The sequence below is a fragment of the Chionomys nivalis genome, chromosome 8 (assembly GCF_950005125.1).
Source record: "Chionomys nivalis chromosome 8, mChiNiv1.1, whole genome shotgun sequence".
Taxonomy (NCBI): Eukaryota; Metazoa; Chordata; class Mammalia; order Rodentia; family Cricetidae; genus Chionomys; species Chionomys nivalis.
Window position 1 is genome coordinate 15,069,218 of NC_080093.1, and position 20,416 is coordinate 15,089,633.

The 20,416-nt window shown below is 44.9% G+C and overlaps 1 protein-coding gene across 8 annotated transcripts in view; it reads right to left on the bottom strand.

Moving 5' to 3' along the window:
* Window positions 1–482: 482 nt before the first annotated feature.
* Window positions 483–20,416, bottom strand: part of Btrc (beta-transducin repeat containing E3 ubiquitin protein ligase) — a 185,438-nt gene continuing 165,504 nt past the window's right edge. For all 8 annotated transcript variants that reach the window (XM_057777411.1, XM_057777412.1, XM_057777407.1 and 5 more), the window contains 9 exons: window positions 17,308–17,404; window positions 16,517–16,654; window positions 15,950–16,068; window positions 12,857–13,106; window positions 11,563–11,681; window positions 9,824–9,934; window positions 9,223–9,301; window positions 6,356–6,548; window positions 483–4,703 (listed from right to left, as the gene is read on the bottom strand). In XM_057777411.1, coding sequence (XP_057633394.1) covers window positions 6,387–6,548; window positions 9,223–9,301; window positions 9,824–9,934; window positions 11,563–11,681; window positions 12,857–13,106; window positions 15,950–16,068; window positions 16,517–16,654; window positions 17,308–17,404 — 1,075 coding nt within the window. In that variant the 3' untranslated portion in view covers window positions 483–4,703; window positions 6,356–6,386. The remainder of the gene's footprint in view (window positions 4,704–6,355; window positions 6,549–9,222; window positions 9,302–9,823; window positions 9,935–11,562; window positions 11,682–12,856; window positions 13,107–15,949; window positions 16,069–16,516; window positions 16,655–17,307; window positions 17,405–20,416) is intronic.

Genomic DNA, 20,416 nt, shown 5'->3' on the forward strand with positions numbered 1-20,416 from the left:
AAGAGGTGGAGCGGAGAGGTCCCCATCCAAGAGCAGAGGAGAGCTCAGATCAAGGCCAGCTGTCACCACAGCCCTCCCTGTGGTTCCCTGCAGGAACGACTTGGATGCTGAACTGCTTCTTTACAACATTCAGTCCCGGTTTTTTCTTCCCCTACTTTTGAGGTAGATCATCTTGCCACGTAGCCTTGAACTCAAGAATCTCCTGTCTTGGCCTCCCAAGTACAGCACACACAAGTGGCTAGACCTTGGTTTGTTTTTGATACAGAGTCTCATTACATAGGCCGGGCTGGCCTTGAACTGAAGAGATCCACTTGCCTCTGTGTCCCCTGTGCTGGAATTAATGGTGTGTGCTACAACTGGCTCATCTGGTTTTCTCATAAAAGAAATAATTTACCATACAGTTCTTTGACTGTATTCTGAAAACTCAACCATCCTATGATGTTGGGTCAAAGAGAAAAGACACTTAGAAAATTCACTTTAATCTTGTACTTATAATTTACTTTTTTCCCCCAAACAGTTAAAAAACCAAACACACTCTATTACCATGGTCCTAGCTTGTGAACATATTGGTATATTGACTACACATCACCGTAACATAATCACAAAAATGAAAGCAGTCAGCACTGGAGAATCTAGGAGACGAAGCGCAAACAACCAAAAGCTCTCTGGCTCACACTGCTGCCAGGCTTGCTCCCGCCAGTGTCCAGAGAACCCTCAGGGAGTCTGCCAGGGCTCGAGGGTCACTACTTTGGGAAAGTATCAGCTTCCTTGGTACCCAGAGGTCTAACCTGTTGTGCTTTTTCCTTCAGCATCCAAGGGGAAGGTTTGGTAGGGGAGATAACACACAGTCTCTGTCCCTACACACACTCAGAAGCTAAGTCAGATTACTGAGTTCGTTGAGAAGTATATAGTTGGGAAGTCAACTGCCTCCAGGAAATGTCAGACCACAGGCACTGGGCTATTTTGTTAAAACAGGGCTGCCAGCATTAGGGGTTTCTGGACAGCAATGCAGTAGACTCCACCTGCAAGTGGGCAGCCACCTGCTGCTTTGGTTTCTCTTCTTAACTTTAAGGAGACTGACATCATATATAAATTATAACCTCAAGATAGCCAGGAGCAAAGCTCAGCTTTATTCCCCTGAGATGGCTGCCTCACTGGTACCAACCGTGCTCACTGTGGTGAAAAGGGTTCTGTGCTGCCAGAGGTCATCTGTGTTGAGTCCTAGGACTGGCCCCATTGGGAGTCTGAGTGCACTTCAAAGTGCTGAGTTTAATCAAATAGGGATGGAGATTTGTGTGGACCAAAGTTACACTGTAAACTGATCACCACTGCATGGACTGCAGTCACAGGGACTGGGTACCAGCATGACTCATTCTACCCAGTACTACACTAATCTAGGTGGACCCGTCTCAGATTCAGGACCAGAAGGTATCACCATCTACCTCAAAAGGGAGATGCTAAGACAATGAACATCACCATGGGCCTAATCATTTTCAGCTTTCTCCGTCTAGTCAAAAGCTAACCATGTAGGTCAAGTTCAGCCTCTCAGATAGAGGCCAGCAAGAAAAAAAGAGAGAATGAATGAGGACAGCCTTCTCCTCGGCTTTGCAGTGCTAATAATAATTTTTTTTTACAGAATGATTTAGGAGTCTCAGTGTCATTTCCAGTTCCAAAACAAGCTACGGGGGCCAGACTTTATTACTCATCAACAGAGTTCCAAACAGTTTCTGTCTCTAAAGTTACAACAAATCTGAAAGAATTTAGCCAAGGGACAAGTGTAAAAGGCTCCCCATCCATAATTCACATCCACCTTCTGACTGCACTTCAAGGGAAGGGATGTACCCAGTGTGCGTGTGCGCGTGCACAAACACACACACGAGCATCAAGAAATCTTGGCCTTGTCCAGGCATCACCAGTGACACAGTGGTCCAGCCTCCAGCAGGTTACCCTATGCACAGGCTCATCCGCCTAAGAAGGCTTTCAGCTGTCTGTAAGAGAGGTCTTTCAAGCCATACACTGGAAGGTAGATTTTAGTAAAAAGAGAGACTGACCATGGGGACAGTCATCTCAGAGCCACAGGACACTTGCAGCTTCTTGTCTACTATTCCTTTAAATGTGTTGAGATGTTCTTTGTTTCTCTTTTCTTTTAAAAAGGTCAAACTTTACATTTATTCTCGCCCAGTTGGGGACTGGTGATAATCAATTCCCACTGAAATCATGCAGAGATGGTAAGTGGGATTTACCTTCTCTGGAAATGAACTTCTACTTACCTGATTGTTTCTTCTACAATGAACTGGTAAATGACCCCAGAGCTGAGAATGTGAGTGATTCAAGTTTCTCAGACCACTTAACTTCATTCCCATTTCCATCAGCAGCAGAGAGGACAGCCTGGAGAAAGAGCTGACCCCAACTAACAGCTTCAACGCGCAGGGTCCACCCGGGCCTAAGTACAATGGGTGGCCACACTTCTCAAGGGTGTCAGAGCAGCACACCTACAGCTAGACCTCGGAAGGAGAGTGCAGTGCTGGCCTGACGAGTGTGCAGGAGTACCCACATCTCCCTCAAAGCCTGGCATCCAGCCCAGGGCCTCCAGACTCTGGGCAGATGTTCTCCTACTCCTAGCTTTCAAAGCAGCATATAACTGAAGGGCTAGTCAAGTTATGGCCACTAGACCATTTCTTGAAGCAGTTTAGGTCTCTTAATGTCTGACCTGTTTTTCAGCAAAGTCCTTCACTATTAATAGTCAGTGGACAAGGAGCTCAGTGCAGCTAATCGGATGACTCTCTCCAGCATGTGGGTGGTCGGGAAAAGAGAAACAAATACGGAGAGATATTTCTTGGATGTAACTTGAGATTACATTTACACAAGAAAAGGAAATGGCACACACGTGACCTGACTCAGCATGTAACGGCATTCACTCGGGGACACTTTGGGTAAGGGACGAGTTGCAAACCAGAGAATGAAGATGTTCTCTTCTCTCTCTCTTGCTGAAGTGAAGGTGGCCTGGCTAGAGGCCACTTGGGACTGGCCCCCATTTCTATTTTTATAGCAGCTGGTTCAGTTGGCTTTCTTAAATTCAAATGCATGGTTAGGAACAGTGATGAGAGCCTGACTGCTTGGTTTCCAAGGGAAAAGCAAGGCTGTAGTGTGGCCTCAGGCCCAATGGTATGCTTTAACCATCCCTTAGCAGGCAATGCATGCTGGGGGAAAGTGGGTTGGCTCTCAGTTTATGTTCTCCCAGGCTTACCCATGAGCCTCTGTGTCTGGAGTCTGCTGGCAGAGGCCCAGTGCTGCCTTTCATGTGGCCAGCTTAGCCCTTGAGGAAGTCCAGTCACTTATGTTTTTACTGACTGCCAGAGATTACTGACTGGGGAAAGTGGACAGCAAAATAAGGCAGGGAGAGGGAAAGGAAGAGAAGGCTCCTGCTTACTAGTAACCCTGTGTGCTAAGCTTCACCCTGATCCCCTCTGGCAGCCTTGCCTTTCTGCAAATACTAGGTTTGGGGGAAGCAGAAGGAAGGATCTGCTGTGCAAGGTTGAGGCAGTTAGACTGACAGATATTTACTGGCCTAAATGGAGAACCAGCTTTCTCCTGATCATCTTTTAAGCTGCTGTGCTCACAGTCTGGGCAGTTACGGGTGCCCGGGTGCTTTCCGGCTCGGTCAAGGAAACAGATGTGAGCCATGGTACAGAGTGCAGTGGTGCCTGGCGCTGGCCACTCCAAGCCTTTCTGCAGGCCAAGCCTTGCCAGTGATTTAAGATGAAGCACAATGCTTTTTATTACACATCTAATTGTTAATGAGAGGAAATGCAATCAGCAGCTCCTTTCCACTCTACATGGAACTGAGGAGACTGCTGAGTCCAGAGCAAACACAACCACTGATGGCGCCCAGGACATTCCTGTCCCTCCCCCTGGGCACAGGGAAGGAGAGAGAAAGCTGCAAATATGGCGAGTGTCATGTTCATGAATCCATCGCTGCCCCGGGGTCACTTGCAGCAAAAGCCTGGAAATTAGGATACTCAAACTCTTCCAAGTGTCCCATTTCCTGGGTGATCCGCCTTGTGCTAGATGAGGACACGGCACGGCCTTCTCAGGTTGAAGATGGAGAGGAGGAAGGGGGACAGAACCCAGGTGGGGGAGGAGGCAGCAGGTGCAGATCTTCCAGTGTGTGTCCCTCTCTCTCCTCTAAGGATGTGCAGGCAGCTGTCTCCTCCCACGCAGTGGCCTGGACTGCTCTGGCCAGGTGCTGAACACTCCTGCATTAACAGGGAGAGGCCAGGCATTCTTTGCCTGGAAGCTGCAGCCCCTGTCCCCTAGAAGTGAGCCATATGGGGAAACTAGTTCTTCTGCTTAATGGCAAAGGAAGAGAGATTCTGGCAAAACACTAAATATATTTATAAGTCATCTTTGTCTGGAACCCAATGGGAGAGAAATAGGTGCAGAGGGGAAGGGGAGGGAACAGGAAGGGAGGCTTAAAAGTTCCAATCATTCACACAAGATAAAGACATCTTCTGATAGCAGCACTGAAGCAGCCGGGTGTGCCGAGCAGACCATACTGGTCAGCTGCTGACCGACTGTGTCCCAACAGGAGTCTCAAAGCCCTGCTCCTCGCTGATCCATCCGGGGAATCCGGGTAGGAGTGTGATTGTTGTTGTTCACCCTGGTCTTGGCAGATATGTTAAATACTGCGACATTAACGAGTCCTGTGTGGAAACACAGCCAACAGTCATTAGCCCCTTTCCTTGTACTTTCCACTTGCTCTAAGACAAAAAGAATGTTCATGTGGCTGGCAATGAGAAAAGCTTGGGGATCCATCCCCAGGGCTGCTCCCTGCCCACAAAGTGCTTCTGTCCCAGTCTCCTTGGGGACTTACACAGAGGACAGGGTTAGCTCTGTGCAGAAGCACTCTGACATCCTGAGGTTAAGAGGGAACAATGGCGGGATGGTGCATGCTTTCCCCTGCTCCCTGCAACAACAGAGCAGGCAGGGACGGCTCTGTGGGCTCTGCCTGACCGTCCTGGAGCACAGTGCTATCTCTCTAAGAAGTATGTATGGTGGAAAGCTGGCTGGGGTATGGAGATACTAAAAGTGCTCCTGGTCTCTTCAAGGACAGATGTGTAGGTGGAGGCTGGAAATGTGGCCCGGAGATTAAGGCAGGGGTGACACTGGAGATACAAATTTGCTAGTCATCTATGTTGAAGTGAGGGCTAAAGTCATGGGAAAGGGTAAGGCTGTCCAAGAAGAGACCTTAGATGAGTCACAAAAGACAGAACCAGATTCTCAGGGGATGTCTGCTTCATCAGTGTGGGGAGAGAGATGTAAGCAAAGTGAGGGAGAATAGGAACAGCGAGGGTTAGGCACACATTTCCACGGTTAAACACTTAACACGAGGCAGGCCAGGTACTCAATACCCAGGAGCCCCTTACATTGGAAAGGGCAGACAAGGCACATTGTAACCATGGTTATCTCCATGCAGACCTATGAGGCAGATTCTGTACTCATTTCGCTCATCAGGATATGACAGTCTGTGAATTTACACACCCACGAGCACACAGCCAGTGTGACTTAGCTGAAGAATGATGAACCAACTATGCTCCCTCCAACAGCAGAGACATGAGGGGAGCCCCCAGAGACATACTCCCTCCCTCAGGAAGATTGACAGGCGCAGGAGTGCAGTGAGAGGCATGTCTGCTGGAACAACCAAGGCGAGTGTGACAAACAGAAAGGCACAGAGGCAACATTCCCCAAGCTGACGCTCTTCCTAGGACTCAATAACCCAACACATCTGACCCAGTGATGGCACCGGAAGCCAACTGAGAATGTGCTCATAGACAATACCTGGGCATTTTAGGTTTTGTCCTGCCTTAGAGAGTGCTAGAGATCTAGGAAGGATACCAACTTCATGTTACTGCTGGAAATGAACAAACCAACCAACCACGAAAAATCTCCTGTGGATGGAGTAGAGACTGGAGACAAAAAAGGCGGAAATGTGCAATGTCAGACATTTCCGGTCACGTGTCGGATGAGCTGCTAGACTGGAAGGCCTCCCTGATCTAAGACCTATACAATAACAGGCTTTTGGGCCATTGATTTTCCAACTGGTTCAAATGTCATTGTACTTTCATAAAAACTGTATTGAAGGAACTACTGGTACTCCTACACAAGAATCCTGGAGTCCTCTAGAACTGGAATTTGCTAGCTTCTACCATGGAAGTCCCTGCTTCAGTCCATGCCTCCTGCTGTCTAGGGCTTGGTGAGACAAGGGACTGAGAGGGAGAAACTCCCAGGAGCTAGCAGCACCTCACAGCCAACACTCCACCTCCTACAGGGCCACGTATACAAGCTCTTTTCATACCCGGGCAAGTGTGAGGTCAGTGTTGGGTTATTTATCTGGAGATGTAGGTGTATGTCCGAGAAGGGGAGCGGGGTGGTTCAGCATGAGCAGCCGGATCATTTAGGAAGTCCCAGATAAGGATTGTGTCATCATGCGAACTACTGACAATCTGGAATTCATCAAACTGGAGTCGGAAAACTCTTCCAGAATGCTCCTAAGGAAGCAGAAACAAAAGTATGATTTTGACCCCAAATCAAAAGCATCATGTCTAAAGGAGCCTACAAAGGCTATGGTGTGCTCAGTCATTGTTTCAAACACAGACAGGAAGCAGTTTCACTAATGTTAGGATGGAATACTCAAATACCTGGCAATAACTGGTCTCAGGAACACAGTAAACAAGCAGTATTACGTAGGCAAAATGGCAAAGAAGATACAGGTTTGTCACTATCAACTGGGGTTAGGCAAGAGGAGAGGAGAGTACTCTTGGTACCTCTCTGGCCTATCATCTCCTGCAAGCTCCTCTGACCATCAGATGTCAAGGGGTGAACAGCAGGTGTTGGTAAATTGTGTGCCAACTAAACTTTTTGAGGCTGGAGACATGGCTCAACAGTTAAGAATGCTGGTTGCTCTTCCAAAGGACCCAGGTTCAATTCCCAACACCCACATGGAGCTAACAATCATCTATAACTACAATTGTAGAGGGATTTGATACCCTCTGGTCTCTGAGGGTATTGCACTGTACAGATATACATGCAGGCAAAATATCCATGGACATAAAATAAAAACATAAACCATTTACAGATATTCATGATGCACCAAGTCCTACCATGACCAATTTGAAGCTATCCACATTCGGTCAACAACTTGCAAAATTCTAATGGCTGGCTTTCGTGAGGTCAGGAGCCTAGTCTAGCGCATCAGGGTAGTGAGCACTGCCTACATCAGGCATGGCTACTCTTCCTGGAAAGTGCTTTCGACACTGTTAGTAGTCAAGTCTCACCTGCACCCCAGTGCTATTACTGATTTTTACTTATTCTTAAATTTCATATAACACATACACACACACACACACACACACACACACATTTATTTGTGCCCAGCTTATTTTAGTCAACATTCTTTGTTTGTTGGTTTGACTCTCAAGACAGGTTTTCTCTGTGTAACTGACCTGGCTGGCCTTGAACTCACAGAGATCTGCTTGCCTCTGCTTCCCAGTGTTGGAATTAAAGGTGTGCACCATCACCGTTCGGTTATGTTCTTTTTTTTTAATACCTATTTTTCTTTTTTTTTTAATGACTCATTTATTTTTATTTTACATGTATTGGTGTTTTGCTTGCATATGTCTGTGTGAGGTGTCAGCTCTCCCAGAACTGGAGCTACAGACAGTTGTGAGTTGCCATGTGGGTGCTGGGAATTGAACTTAGGTCCTTTGAAAGAGCTGTCAGCGCTCTTAGTCGCTGAGCCATCTCTCCAGCCCCCAAGCTGAATACTCTTATGTTGTTACTGTTATTTGTTTTGTTTTGGTAAACAAGTCTTGCTATACAGTCCTAGCCTGTCTTGAATTCAAGATCCTTCTTCTTTAAGCCTGAGTTCTGGTTATAAGCACTCACCACCATTCCCTATTTGTAAAGTTCGATTTTTCTTTTTAAAGACAGGATCTCTATATATAGTCAGGTCAGAAACTCACAATTTTCTTGCCTCATTTATCTATCTATGCATTTAATTTTTTTGAGACAGGGTTTCTCTATGCAGCCCTGGAAGTCCTGGAACTCACTATGTAGACCAGGCTGGCCTCAAACTCACAGAGATCCGCTTGCCTTTGCCTCCCGAGTGCTGGGATTAAAGGTGTGCGCCATCACCACTCCTCTTACCTCATCTTTAAGGCCTGTGATTACAGACACGTGCATAGAGTACGCACTTGAAGACATGTATGAAGAAAGCAGGTAAAGCTCATGTGGTACTCAAAGAATGCATCCAATCTTAGGTTTTGGGGTCTAAGGGACAGGGTCTCAATCTGTAGTTCAGGCCTTTCAGGAAAACATGGCAATTCTCCTGTCTCAGCCTCTAAATGCTGAGCAACATGTGTATGTCACCATACACAATTTAAGCAAGTGCTTTAAACCCAAGAAAGACAAAGTTCTCCTTCTTTTACTCTGGATCCACCCACATCTAGCTAAAGCAACATTTGTCAGTCTGAGCCTGTGGCTTATAATGTGACAAAGAACTTCATGCTGTGGTGGACACAGGCCTGTGGTCCCAGTACTAGGGAAATGGGAGCAGAAGGAGCACAATTCAGTCTAGCCAGGGCCACAAGAGGCCCCGCTACAAAGCATTTGAAGGTGTCATTTCTCCTCCTGACTCACTTCTCTCGCCAAGTGTCAAGATGCTCAAGCATGGGGTGGACAGGGGCTAACGGTGCTAGGACTGGAGGCGCTGGAGGCACTGCCTAGTGAATGAGATGCAGACCTAAGGAGCTGACCAGGGGCCCAGTGAGTCCCAGAGTACTTTTTTTTTTTTCAAGTACAGGTGTTCAGGTCCTTAGATTCTGGACAGGTTCCAATTTGCGTAATTATATTCTCTCTCCCTCAGTACCGCCTGCTGCTTCTGGTGGATACAGAATTCTTATTCACTTCCTGCACTACATGTGGGAGAGGTACCGTGCAGCTGTTAAGCAGCTGCCACAGTCCTCTCCATATACAGTCTCTAAAGCACTTTTGGATGAAAGGCACTATATAAACATATTTTATTGTCATGTATTGGTTGCTTTTCCACTTTGTAGGTTTTGTGAGAATCTAACTATAAAATCCAGATCTATATTCTACAGCACATTAACATTTAATTTCTTCCCCTACCTGCTCTTCAGCCCCCTTTAACAATAAGGCTCTTACCACAAGCGTCCGTAGACAAAGAGTCCCTGCAGGAGCACGGGGGTCCAAAGCAGCCATAAGATCCCATACTTTAATTTTTCTGAAGATCAAAAGGGGGACAAAAGTCTTAGTTAAAAGCAAATGTAAGGGAACACAAGGAAGAACAGAACAAAACCAGGGCAATAAGAATGGGTAGCAAATGTAGCTCCCAGGAATCGGAGGACATCTGGGTCTGGGGCTGTGCTCTCACATCCTCTCTTAGAACATCCACTCTACATGCCTGGCCTGTGATGCTGGATTTGTCTGGTTCTTTGCTTTATAAGGCAAACCAGACAAATACAGAATCTAATAGCCAAAATAATGATCAATACAAATACAATTAATGACTAGAAAGAATGTTTTAGGAAGCAGTAAGCAAGAGAGAGAGAGGTGAATACCAATTAAGCAATGGTATATTTTAACTTTAGAGCCATAAACTGGGAAGGACGAAGACACAGACTCTGGGGAAGGGAGGTGCTAGGGATTGAGCCCAGCCCTGCACATGCTAAGCACATGCTCTGTTACTGAGCTACAGCCTGAGCTCTTACATTTGTTTGTCTTGTCACATTGTTAGTGAACTCACCCATCGTAGGCCCCGCTCACTATCCTTTTGTTATCGAATCGAATGCAGCGCACCAGCTCCTCATGGCCCTCTAACACGCGCAGGCACGCACCGCACTCTATGTCCCACAATCTGAAAGGAAAACTGAGTCAAGTAACTACATGGCTTCATTTCTAAGTCTTGACTATTACAATATATTTCACACATCCGTTGAGCATTCACAGAGGGGCTGAAAGAATGCCGAGCGGTTAGGAGCTCTGGTTCCCAGCACCTACATGTGGTTCATCACCTTCCACACCTCTAGTTCCAGAGGACCCAGCACTCTTCTGACCAACTTGGGTGTGAGTCACACATGGGTGTGAATACTATTCACAGGCAACACAGTCAGACACATAAAATAAAAATGTCACTCATATAAAAGCATATTACTTTCAATATAACATTTCCTATCTGTCATATAATTTGGGCAGAAAAAGTGTGATTTAAGTCCAAATGCTGTAAATATTTTCAAAACGCAATGCTTTATGCAACTCTGAAACCAGGCTCTTCCAGTGGGGATTCAACGTGCAGTCCCTAGAAAGGGAGAGTAATTCTTTCTGAAGTCACCCCTAAGAGTGAGAAACACTGTGTCACTGAGCCCCCACTCTCACAAAGTCGCTCCCTCTCTGCTGGAGGACACTGCCTCAATGCTGTGCAGGGCAATCACCAGCAACAGAGGAGCAAAGCCAGACCTCGAGAAGTCGGCGGCAATAGTTTGAATGCTTTCAGCCCAATTCCATTGATTTCCAGGAGTGGTAGGTTTGATATGCACCAGGCCTAGCTCTTTCTTCCCTCAGGCACTGAAGGAAAGGAGATGACAGATAAAATTTCCAAATTATTACCACCTCTCTGTCATTCATCTTTGTAAGGACAAAAATACAAACAGTACACATTTGTAGAACCTTCAAATTTACAGACAGTCAGCTCTCTGGCCAACTATTGTACTGAAGTGAAAAGTCATGATTTCTAGCAGAGAAACAATCTTTTTTTCCCTCCTTTTTCTTTATGTTTTCAACAACAGAGACATGGAGAAATGGCCTTTATTAGCATTTTTCAGCTATAGGAAAGAATTTTGTTTGTTTGTTTGAGACAGGGTTTCTCTGTAGTTTTGGAGCCTGGCCTGGAACTTGCTCTGTAGATCAGACTGGCCTCGAACTCAAAGAGTTCTGCCTGCCTCTGCCTTCCAAGTGCTGGGATTAAAGGCGTGCACCACCACTGCTCGACCCTTAACCTTCATTAGCTGTCTTAAGTTTCTTATTTAAGCAGTTCCCCTGAAATAGGTCTATTTGGTGAAGGAAACACACCAACAAAAAGCTTTTCTGTGCTGCCTCTCTGGGAGGGCACGCTTTAGACCTGTAAGAAGCTACACAAAGGAAACATATTTGATTGGACCTAGAGGAGAGGAGAGGTGTGTGTGTGGGGAGCTGGGAGGAGTGAATGGATATATGAAAATAGAATAAAAAAAATCAAAATCAAAACCAAACCAAACAAAGTTAGGTGGTGGTGTTCCACATCTATAATCCCAGCACTCAGGAAGCAGGACAGGTGGACTCTGTGAACTAGAGGTCAGTTCCGGGACAGTCAGACTACACAGAGAAACTGTCTCGAAACCCAGACAACAACAACAAACCACAACAAACAGTTAAAGACCATGAGATCTGTGCACAAATGGTGACTGGAAGGGTGATGGGCTCCATTATGAAAGGGCACCTGCTGCTCACCTGATGGTGTTGTCAGATGAGCCACTCACCACCAGCCTGTCTCTGTACTGCAAACAGGCGATTCCTCGTTTGTGTCCATTTAGGGTCCTTACAAATTCACAAGTACTTGTGTTCCATACCTGAGAGAGAAAAATGACAACTGAGCAGTTGACCGGTACACATCTGCCAGTAAAAATGGAGTACTGGGTAAGGAGAAAACAGAAGTGAGTCATCAGAGAATGCCAATGTCTCAAAGAACAGCGATGTAAATCAGAGTCGAGTTTAGTTCGTGGTAACAGGGGACTAATATGAAGCTGGCTGCTTCTTACGTCTTTCTCGTACAGAACTGGCCTCCTCTCCATGCTGCGTGTGCATACTCAATGGCCTCCTTAGTTCCTTTCCACCCAATTTTTCAGAGATATATATATTTATTATTTTTATGTGCATGTGTGTCTACCTGGGTTTGTGTGTATCACGTGTGTGCAGGAGCCCACAGACGCCTGAAGAGGGTGTCAGGGCCCTGGGAACTGCAGTTCCAGGTGGTTTTAAGCCACTATTTGCATGCTGACTACTAAACCTGAGTCCTCTGTCTTAACACAGTGAGTCACCTCTTCAGCTCCTCCAACTCACTCTCCGAGACAGGTCTTGAAACACGAAGTTTCCTGCTTTGGAGAACGGCTGGCCAGCGAGTACCAGAGCTCTACCATCTTTGCCCTCATGCCCATCACTGAGATCACAAACTAAGGCTGCCACATCTGGCATTTACATGGCTGCTAGGAATCTGAACTCAGTCCTTAATGCTTGTGCGACAAGGACTTCATCAGTCTAGCCATTTTCTCAGCTCCAGTATGTTTATTTTCTTGATCTTAAACTTACACCTGCTCTTCTCACACTTGTAATAACTGTTACTATGTTTCTTTTTTTATATTTATTTATTTATTATGTATGCAATGTTCTGTCTGTGTGTATGTCTGCAGGCCAGAAGAGGGCACCAGACCTCATTACAGATGGTTGTGAGCCACCATGTGGTTGCTGGGAATTGAACTCAGGACCTCTGGAAGAGCAGGCAATGCTCTTAACGGCTGAGCCATCTCTCCAGCCCCTGTTACTATGTTTCTAAGCTGGGTCTTGGGCATACCAGTTAAGCTACCACTAAGTTACATCTCCAGCCCATTACTGTTATTTATAGAAATAAAAACTGAATTAAACATTACATTATTCTACCATAATGCTTATGTATACAGTTATCTTTGATCACACTTTTACACCAACTCCTTATTACACCTTGTGAACACACGGAAAAGTGGCCCATTACCTTTATGGTTCTATCCCCAGATGCGGAAACGATGTACTTGTCATCAAAGTCTACAACATTGACTGCAGCTCTGTGTCCCACCAGCACCCTCCTTAGGGTGATGTCAGTTGGGGAGGCCATATCCCATACAGCAATGGAACGATCTTTGGAGCATGTTACCATCATGCCATTATTGAAGCGCAAATGCAGAACTGCCTCACAATGATGAATCAATGTGTTTAGCATCTCACCTGCATTTACGTCCCACACTCTGAAAAGGATAACGGAGAATTATATGGTACTTAGGCTTCAGTGCAGTGCCTTTTCTTGACTATGGAGCTTACCATCAATGCCTGTTCTCTCAAACACCCACTTTCTTTTTGAAATAGGGTTTCTCTGTAGCTCTGGCTGTCCTGAAACTTACACTGTAGACCAGGCTGGCCTTGAATTCAAAGATCCACCTGCCTCCTAAGAAGAGACTAAGAGACCATAATGCTCGGCTCACCCCCACATTTTTAAAAATTTATTTATTATGTATATAGTGTTCTGCCAGAAGGAGGCACCACATCTCATTACAGATGGCTGTGAGCCCCATGTGGTTTCTGAGAATTGAAATCAGAACCTCTGGAAGAGCAGCCAGTGCTCTTAACCTCTGAGCCATCTCTCCAGCTCCTCACCCCCCACTTACATGGCAACTGTTGTGCTCTTCCTTTGTAGCTCCAAGGCAGGGTATGAATGAACCATGAGGAAGCAGAGTAGACAAAGAGAAAAGGCAGGAAGTAGGTGTTTCCTGGGTAAAACCTTAAGATGGGAAATCTGGCCAAGCTATAGTGCTCAAGGATGAGGAAGTAGTCATTATCACCGGATAATTTATCACAGATTTTCGGATTACTATCCTAATATTATTCTATTAAGAACACACATGTAAACCAGGAAAAAGAATAGCAATAGGGAGAACCAAGAGTGGGTCTGTGCCTGTGTTACCACCCAAGCCCACATGGATGCCTGTGGTTGGGGCTGCCACCTGAAGCCATGTTAATGTTTGTGGGCATGGGAAAGCTGGCCCTGCCCCTTGCTGCTGTGCCAAGTTGGCATCATGGAAGAGCTAGCTCCACCCTGCTCTGGCCACCGCACGCTCTCCTCAGCTGATGGCTTCTAGCAGATGCAGGTGGAGAAAGACCCATTCTCCCTGGACAGTTGGCCACTAGGTATTTGACTATGCTCCACTAAATATGTGGATAACACAAAATGGAATTTTGGGGGTGGGGGTCATGGGAAGACAGGGATGTTGTAGGAGGTTGCTTGTTCGTTTCCAGGCTTCCCGGACTCCCAAAATAATCACACAGAAACTGTATTAATTAAATCATTGCTTGGCCCATTAGCTCTAGCTTCTTAGAGGCTAACTCTTACATATTAATTTAACCCATTTTTAATAATCTGTGTATTGCCACGTGGCTGTGGTTTACTGGGTAAAGTTCTGGCATCTGTCTCTGGCAGGGCTACATGGCTTCTATTCATTTCACAGATTTCTTCCTCCCAGCATTCAGTTTAGTTTTCCCTGCCTACCTCTGTTCTGCCCTGCTCTGCTATTGGCTCAAAGCAGTTTCTTTATTCACCAATTGTATTCACAGCATACAGAGGGGAATTCCACATCACAGGGAGGTAAGCATGATTGGGGCATATGATGTGAGATTCCCAAATAATCAACAAAAATGCTAAAAAAAAAAAACAAAAAACAAAAAAAAAAACAAGAATAGCAGTAGGACCTGTGCCAGTGACTGCCCACAATGGCCACGATGTTTTCCACAGATTTAGTAATGTAGACTTGAGTTTGACTTCCCTGAATGTTAAGTTTTCCACCTGGGTTAAGGGTCAGAATTATGTATATTCTAAGTTCAAGGTTCCATTTTTGTGCTTTTCAGGGCAAGAGGTCAACAAGAGTCCTCCCTCCTACTCCAAGTACTTTTTTCATAGCAGTGGGGACCCTTGGATAGCTTGAGAACAGTGTCATGATGGAAATTACTTTGACTACTCTATTTTTGCACATCGATTTTTTTTTTTTTTTTCGAGACAGGGTTTCTCTGTGGTTTTGGAGCCTGTCCTGGAACTAGCTCTCGTAGACCAGGCTGGTCTCGAACTCACAGAGATCCGCCTGCCTCTGCCTCCCAAGTGCTGGGATTAAAGGCGTGCGCCACCACCGCCCGGCCGATTTTGGTTTTTAAAACATTTTATTGCTGCCCTTTTCAGTTGAGCCCTCCTTTTGGAAAGCCATGTTGTTCTGCAGTGTTGCTAAGAGGTAAGCCCTGGGTTCAATCCCAACATTGCCAAAACTAGCAAACAAAACATCATCTCTCCCCATGCTCCAGCCCCTGTAAGGCACTCCACAGCACGGATAGAGTTAGTTGCCAACAACTGCAAGGACCGGCCTGCTATGCCTCGCAGTCAAAGGAGCAGCCTTTCCTACTTGCAGGGAATAACTTCAGAGAATTTAACAATGTAGTTAACTGCCTTTTATTCTAGCTTTTTAAAAGTTACTTTTGATGTATCATGTTTGCTAAATTCTTTAGCTTCAGGTGAAATTCCTAGCAGGTTTTCAGCAGCGAGGCTGGTACCCTGAACTCAAGCTACACTGGACCCCAGCAGCATAATGGCTGTGCCATCAAATCACCAGTGCATCTGGAAATTGAGAACCCCTCCCTGAGTGGAACCTGCAATTAAACACTGTGGGGAGGGCAGGGGAGGGGCTGGCAAGGAACGAGCCCTGCTTACCTGTACACACTTGAAGGGCTCATGCACGCCGGCACTGCAGTTACAATCTCCCTTCCTGCACTCCCGTGAGGTGCTTTCCCATAAAGAGAGGGAAAGATCCTATGCCAGGTGCTTCTCTAAATTAAAACCTGTGTGTAGCTTCTTAAACATGCCAAAGTAGAAATCTACCCAATGGTTCCAAAATCAAGGGTCTGGCTCTAGAGTGACAAGTGACCAACCAAAAGCTAACTCTAAGACCTGACACCTTTACACAGACATACATATTTATTCACATTAAATAAAAACTTTTAAAGAAAAGGGAATTACTGTGACAGAAAGAGTGTTTCAGAGCCTGAGATTTCCTACCTGACAGTGGAATCTGATGATCCAGTTATGATCACTCTCTCATCATACTGGAGACACAGGACGGAGCCTGTGTGGCCTGTGAGGATTCGCTTGCATTCCAATGTGTTTTTATCCCAGATCTAGGAGGGCAAAGGATCACTGTCACAATGGGGTGCTGTGGAGACTTGCTGCTCTGTACACGTAGGACCCCCAAATGGCAAGGCAGATGGGGTTAGACTGCATTCTTTCCTCCAGGTAGAGCCAACACCTGGATGTGCTGACTTCAGTCTAATGCTAACTTTATCCTTTCATTAAGGTGGAAGAGCAGCCTACAATTAGGAAGGCCAAAATAACAACAGCTTCCATCAGCACACTTCTAGAAGGGAGTTCAACCCTGGAACTATCCATTTGTATGATTCTCTGGGGAGAAGCAGACACTTGCCCTTTAAGGAAATTGGTTTTGGTACTAGAACCAATCTAAAGTTCTCACTTCCTAGCAACGACACTTAGGACTTACGCTTTAGGTTGCTTTATGAACACAGTCACCCTTGCTCCCACAGCTACGCTCCTCAGCTGAAGAGACCTCACCTTGATCGTGTTGTCTCGAAGGCCGCTTACTATTTTCTGGTCATCATATTGTAAACAGTAAACTCCTTTGCTTGTTTCACTGCGGCAGTGGATTCTCTGTAAACTATGTCGTCCACATCTCCAGTTTGATTCTATTGTCTGAAAAGGAGAATTTGAAGAAGCAGTTAATTAGGAAAGAACTCAAACCAATGGCTCTATGGTAGCAGGTCTCAACATGTGGGGTGTGGCTCACATTATCATTTCACGGGGGTTGCCTAAGACCACTGGAAAACATGAGTATTTACACTACAATTCATAACAATAGCAAAATTACAGTTGTGAAATAACAATGAGAATAATTTTGTGTTTGGGGGTCACACAGCATAAGAAACAGTTTTAAAGGGCGGCAGCATGAGGAAGGGTGAGAGCCACAGCTCTGTGGGATACACACGTATAAAAGCTATGCTATGTAAAGTTGCATGCTCAGTGCTCCTCTTAGATGTGCAGCATCAATGCCTACTGATAACTTTTCAAGGAAGCTCGTCAGCTTACGAGTTCTAGGTCTCCCTGGTGTTTTAGGAAGGTGGTAATCCCCTCTTGCACTCTCATCTGTCGGTAAACAAAGGTTTTAAAGCTACACAAAAACCGACTGGGAGTCTTCTGTACTTTACCAACCTTATTCATTGGGAAAAGGCACTGATTTTTAGACCACACCAAACATCTTAATGGGTTTCCTGTAATAATACTTGTAAGCTAAACATACTAATGATCCCCAGCACTCAGTATACATCCAGAAATACATCAATTCTTACCTCAATATCTTGTATAATTTTAGGATAAAGTGCTCTATAAAAGGAGTTGGGAGGAGCATTCTCATCAGGAGGTTTGTTTTTGAATAGGTACTGTCCCCTAAAAAACAAATATTTACCAATGAAGATCATAAATCCATTTAGAAGAAGCTTTGTAGTTCTTCAAAGTGTTTCAGTTACTATTCCACATAATAGTCATTGACTAGCTGGCAAGGCATGATGGTAAGTCGATTTTAGGAGTCCCGTGTCAAAAGTGTTAACCTCCTGGTATCTAAGGAGCCTGATCAACATTAATTCCAGTACAGAACATCAGAGCACCAACCCCTTTGGGATGCTGATAAACGTATACTCAGATAAACGTATACCCATCTACTGGTTGATTAGGCTTCTGTACATTTAGTGATTTTATCACTTGATAATAATGGTAATTCCTCTGGTTAATAATCATAACTATTACTTTTCTCCCTTGGCTCTGGGGCTGGAGCCCCGAGCTGTGTGCACATTGCTAGGTAAGTCATTTGCTGCTCTACCACAGGCCCCTGAGCCAGTTTGTGCCAGTGTCAGAGGAAGCCTAGCATGCTGGGTAACAGCTATGTCTCTGCTATGGAGCTCAAGACTCTAGTGATTTATCACACGGGGTAGGTATGCTAGCTCAGTCACTGGGCTATCCTGACCACGTGGCAGTCCTCAGTTCATAGAACAAACAAAGGGACTGCACGATGCCCAGCAGCAGGCAGGAAAGAGGCGAGGAGACATGCTCAGCACGCCATGCTGTCATGTGTGAGGTAGGAGGCTAGCTCTCACAGGTGTTTCTGTGTGCGCACGCAGACGTAGTTCCTGATTTCCTCGACTCCACAAGCAGCATTTTAACAGCATATCTCCAAACACTCACATCGCAAGTTAGAGTGCTCCCTACCCCCTTACCCCCCAAAAAAGGTAAACGGCAATCACTTCCTGCTGGGCAAAAAATTTAATTCCTCATCCTGAAGTTAAGAACCCACCAAACACGGTGTGTAAGCTAGTAAAGCCCACTATGGGTGTGCTAACTGCTGTTCTCACTGGCACCGTGCCTTGCAAAGTGGAGATAGGCAGAAATGCCTCTGAGTGTAATCTTGGCACCAGAGAAATCATGTTTTCTCTGGGCCAGTCATCCACTTGTGCCTCTATAGCACCATTACAATATAATTAATTGTTTCATGTCTTCAGGAGAGCTTCTCCCCTGCCCTCTCCCTATTAGACACCTTGAAAATTAGTTGAGGAAATCTCCTATCAGGAAGGCAGCTGGGTCTGCTGTCTATCTTAATACAGAAAAGAAAATCTGCAATGGAGAAGTGAAAAGAACAGATTTTTTTTTTAAAGGAGGACTATGAAATCTGATACACCAACATAAAGGGTGAGTAAGCTGCTTTGAGAAATAACTCTTGTTTAGTGGTATCCTTCTCTGAACAGTCTGGTTATGTAAACACTTGGATGCAGATGAGATTTTTAACTGTTGTTTTTCAGTGCCCACCATTCCTGAGATTCTTGTCTTCCTTTGAGTCTTTGTTGTTCCTATAAGGTATTGCAAGATTTTCTTCACATTCAATGTATTTTCTCTATATTCTCAGGAAATTGGATTCAAATGAACCTCTAATCTCGTTTTCTATCCCACTGTCTTTACCATGCCTTTACAAACGTATATTAATTTCTCCAATCAAAGATGCTACAAAGAAGTGGCTAGATATTGAGAACTGGCTTCCAGTCTTCTATTTTAAGTCAAAATCTTTTAAGGTGTATGTTCTTTGACAACAGGGACCACTTCTATGCAAATTGTCTGGTACCTGTGAGAATGTGAATGCATGATAAATGTGAAATATTAAATTTAGAATGTTATCATAAAATGTGATCTCCTGATTAAGAAAATGGACTTTTCCCCAGTGGTCCTTTATCATACTTTTAAGAGTTACCATTACTGAGCAGAGAGCATCACTTAGTGTTATTTAAGAGAGAAAACTGCAAAGTTCATGTCCTAGGGGCAAACTGTCAAATCTATCTAGGTATGAAATATAACAGCAAAGTGGAAGTTAAATCTTGGTGATTCAATCATTCTGGGAAGAACATATTTATTTGTATACTTTTAAAAGAAATTGGAGGCACTTTCAAAGACACTTGTATGGGGAAAGGAACAACATGAAAAGGTTTTAACACAGAGGGCTTGGTAACAATAACTTCAAAAACAGATAATGAGCTGGGCTTTAATCCTAGCACTCAAGAGGCAGAGGCAAGAGGGTCTTTGTGAGTTTGAGGTCAGCCTGGTCTACAGAGTGAGTTCCAGGACAGCCAGGGCTATAAAGAAATATCTTTAAAAAAAAAAAAAGGAAAGAACGGAAGGAAGGAAATGAGAAATTGTTCATAAATTATTTCTTCTGAAGAAGAGAGAATTTGGCATATTCTTGTAATCCTGGCACTCAGAAGGCTGAGGCCTCAACACCACGACCACCAAACACAAAGACAATAAACAGAAAGGGAGACATCGTAATTGTCACCCAAAGACACTTAACAGATATTCACAGATCACACAAGTATTTGTGTTTGCCACTTCATGGATCTATAACAAGTTATATCAAATTCTATCAGTGTGATCAAAGACAAGGGAATCTGTCATGAAGCTGAACGACCTGCAAAGACTGTGTGTGTGTGGGGGGTTCTGAGGTTGAAGAGAGGGAAATAGTGGCTCTAACTGCATGAAGACATCGCTCTTCAAGGACCCCTTTAAAAGGCTAAAAAGTGGACTGGGATTTAACTTATTGGTAGAATACTTGCCTAACATGTATAAAATCCTCAGTTTGAGCCCAGGCACCACAAAAACTATTTAATAAAAAAAAAAATAAAGGCTAAAATCCTATCTTTTCAATGATGGTTTTTGTCTTTATAACCAACATAAAAGACCCCATTGTTTAGGATTAACCCTAAACAGAAGTCTGCTTTTGCGTTTGCATTTATACATCTCAGAAGCCCCCACTCCTTGTTCTCCCTGCATTCAAAACACGCTACTGTTTACGAGGAAGGCTACTGTCATTTACAGCACAGATGGAAACAAGAGTATTTTAATGGCGCATGAAATCTTTTTAGC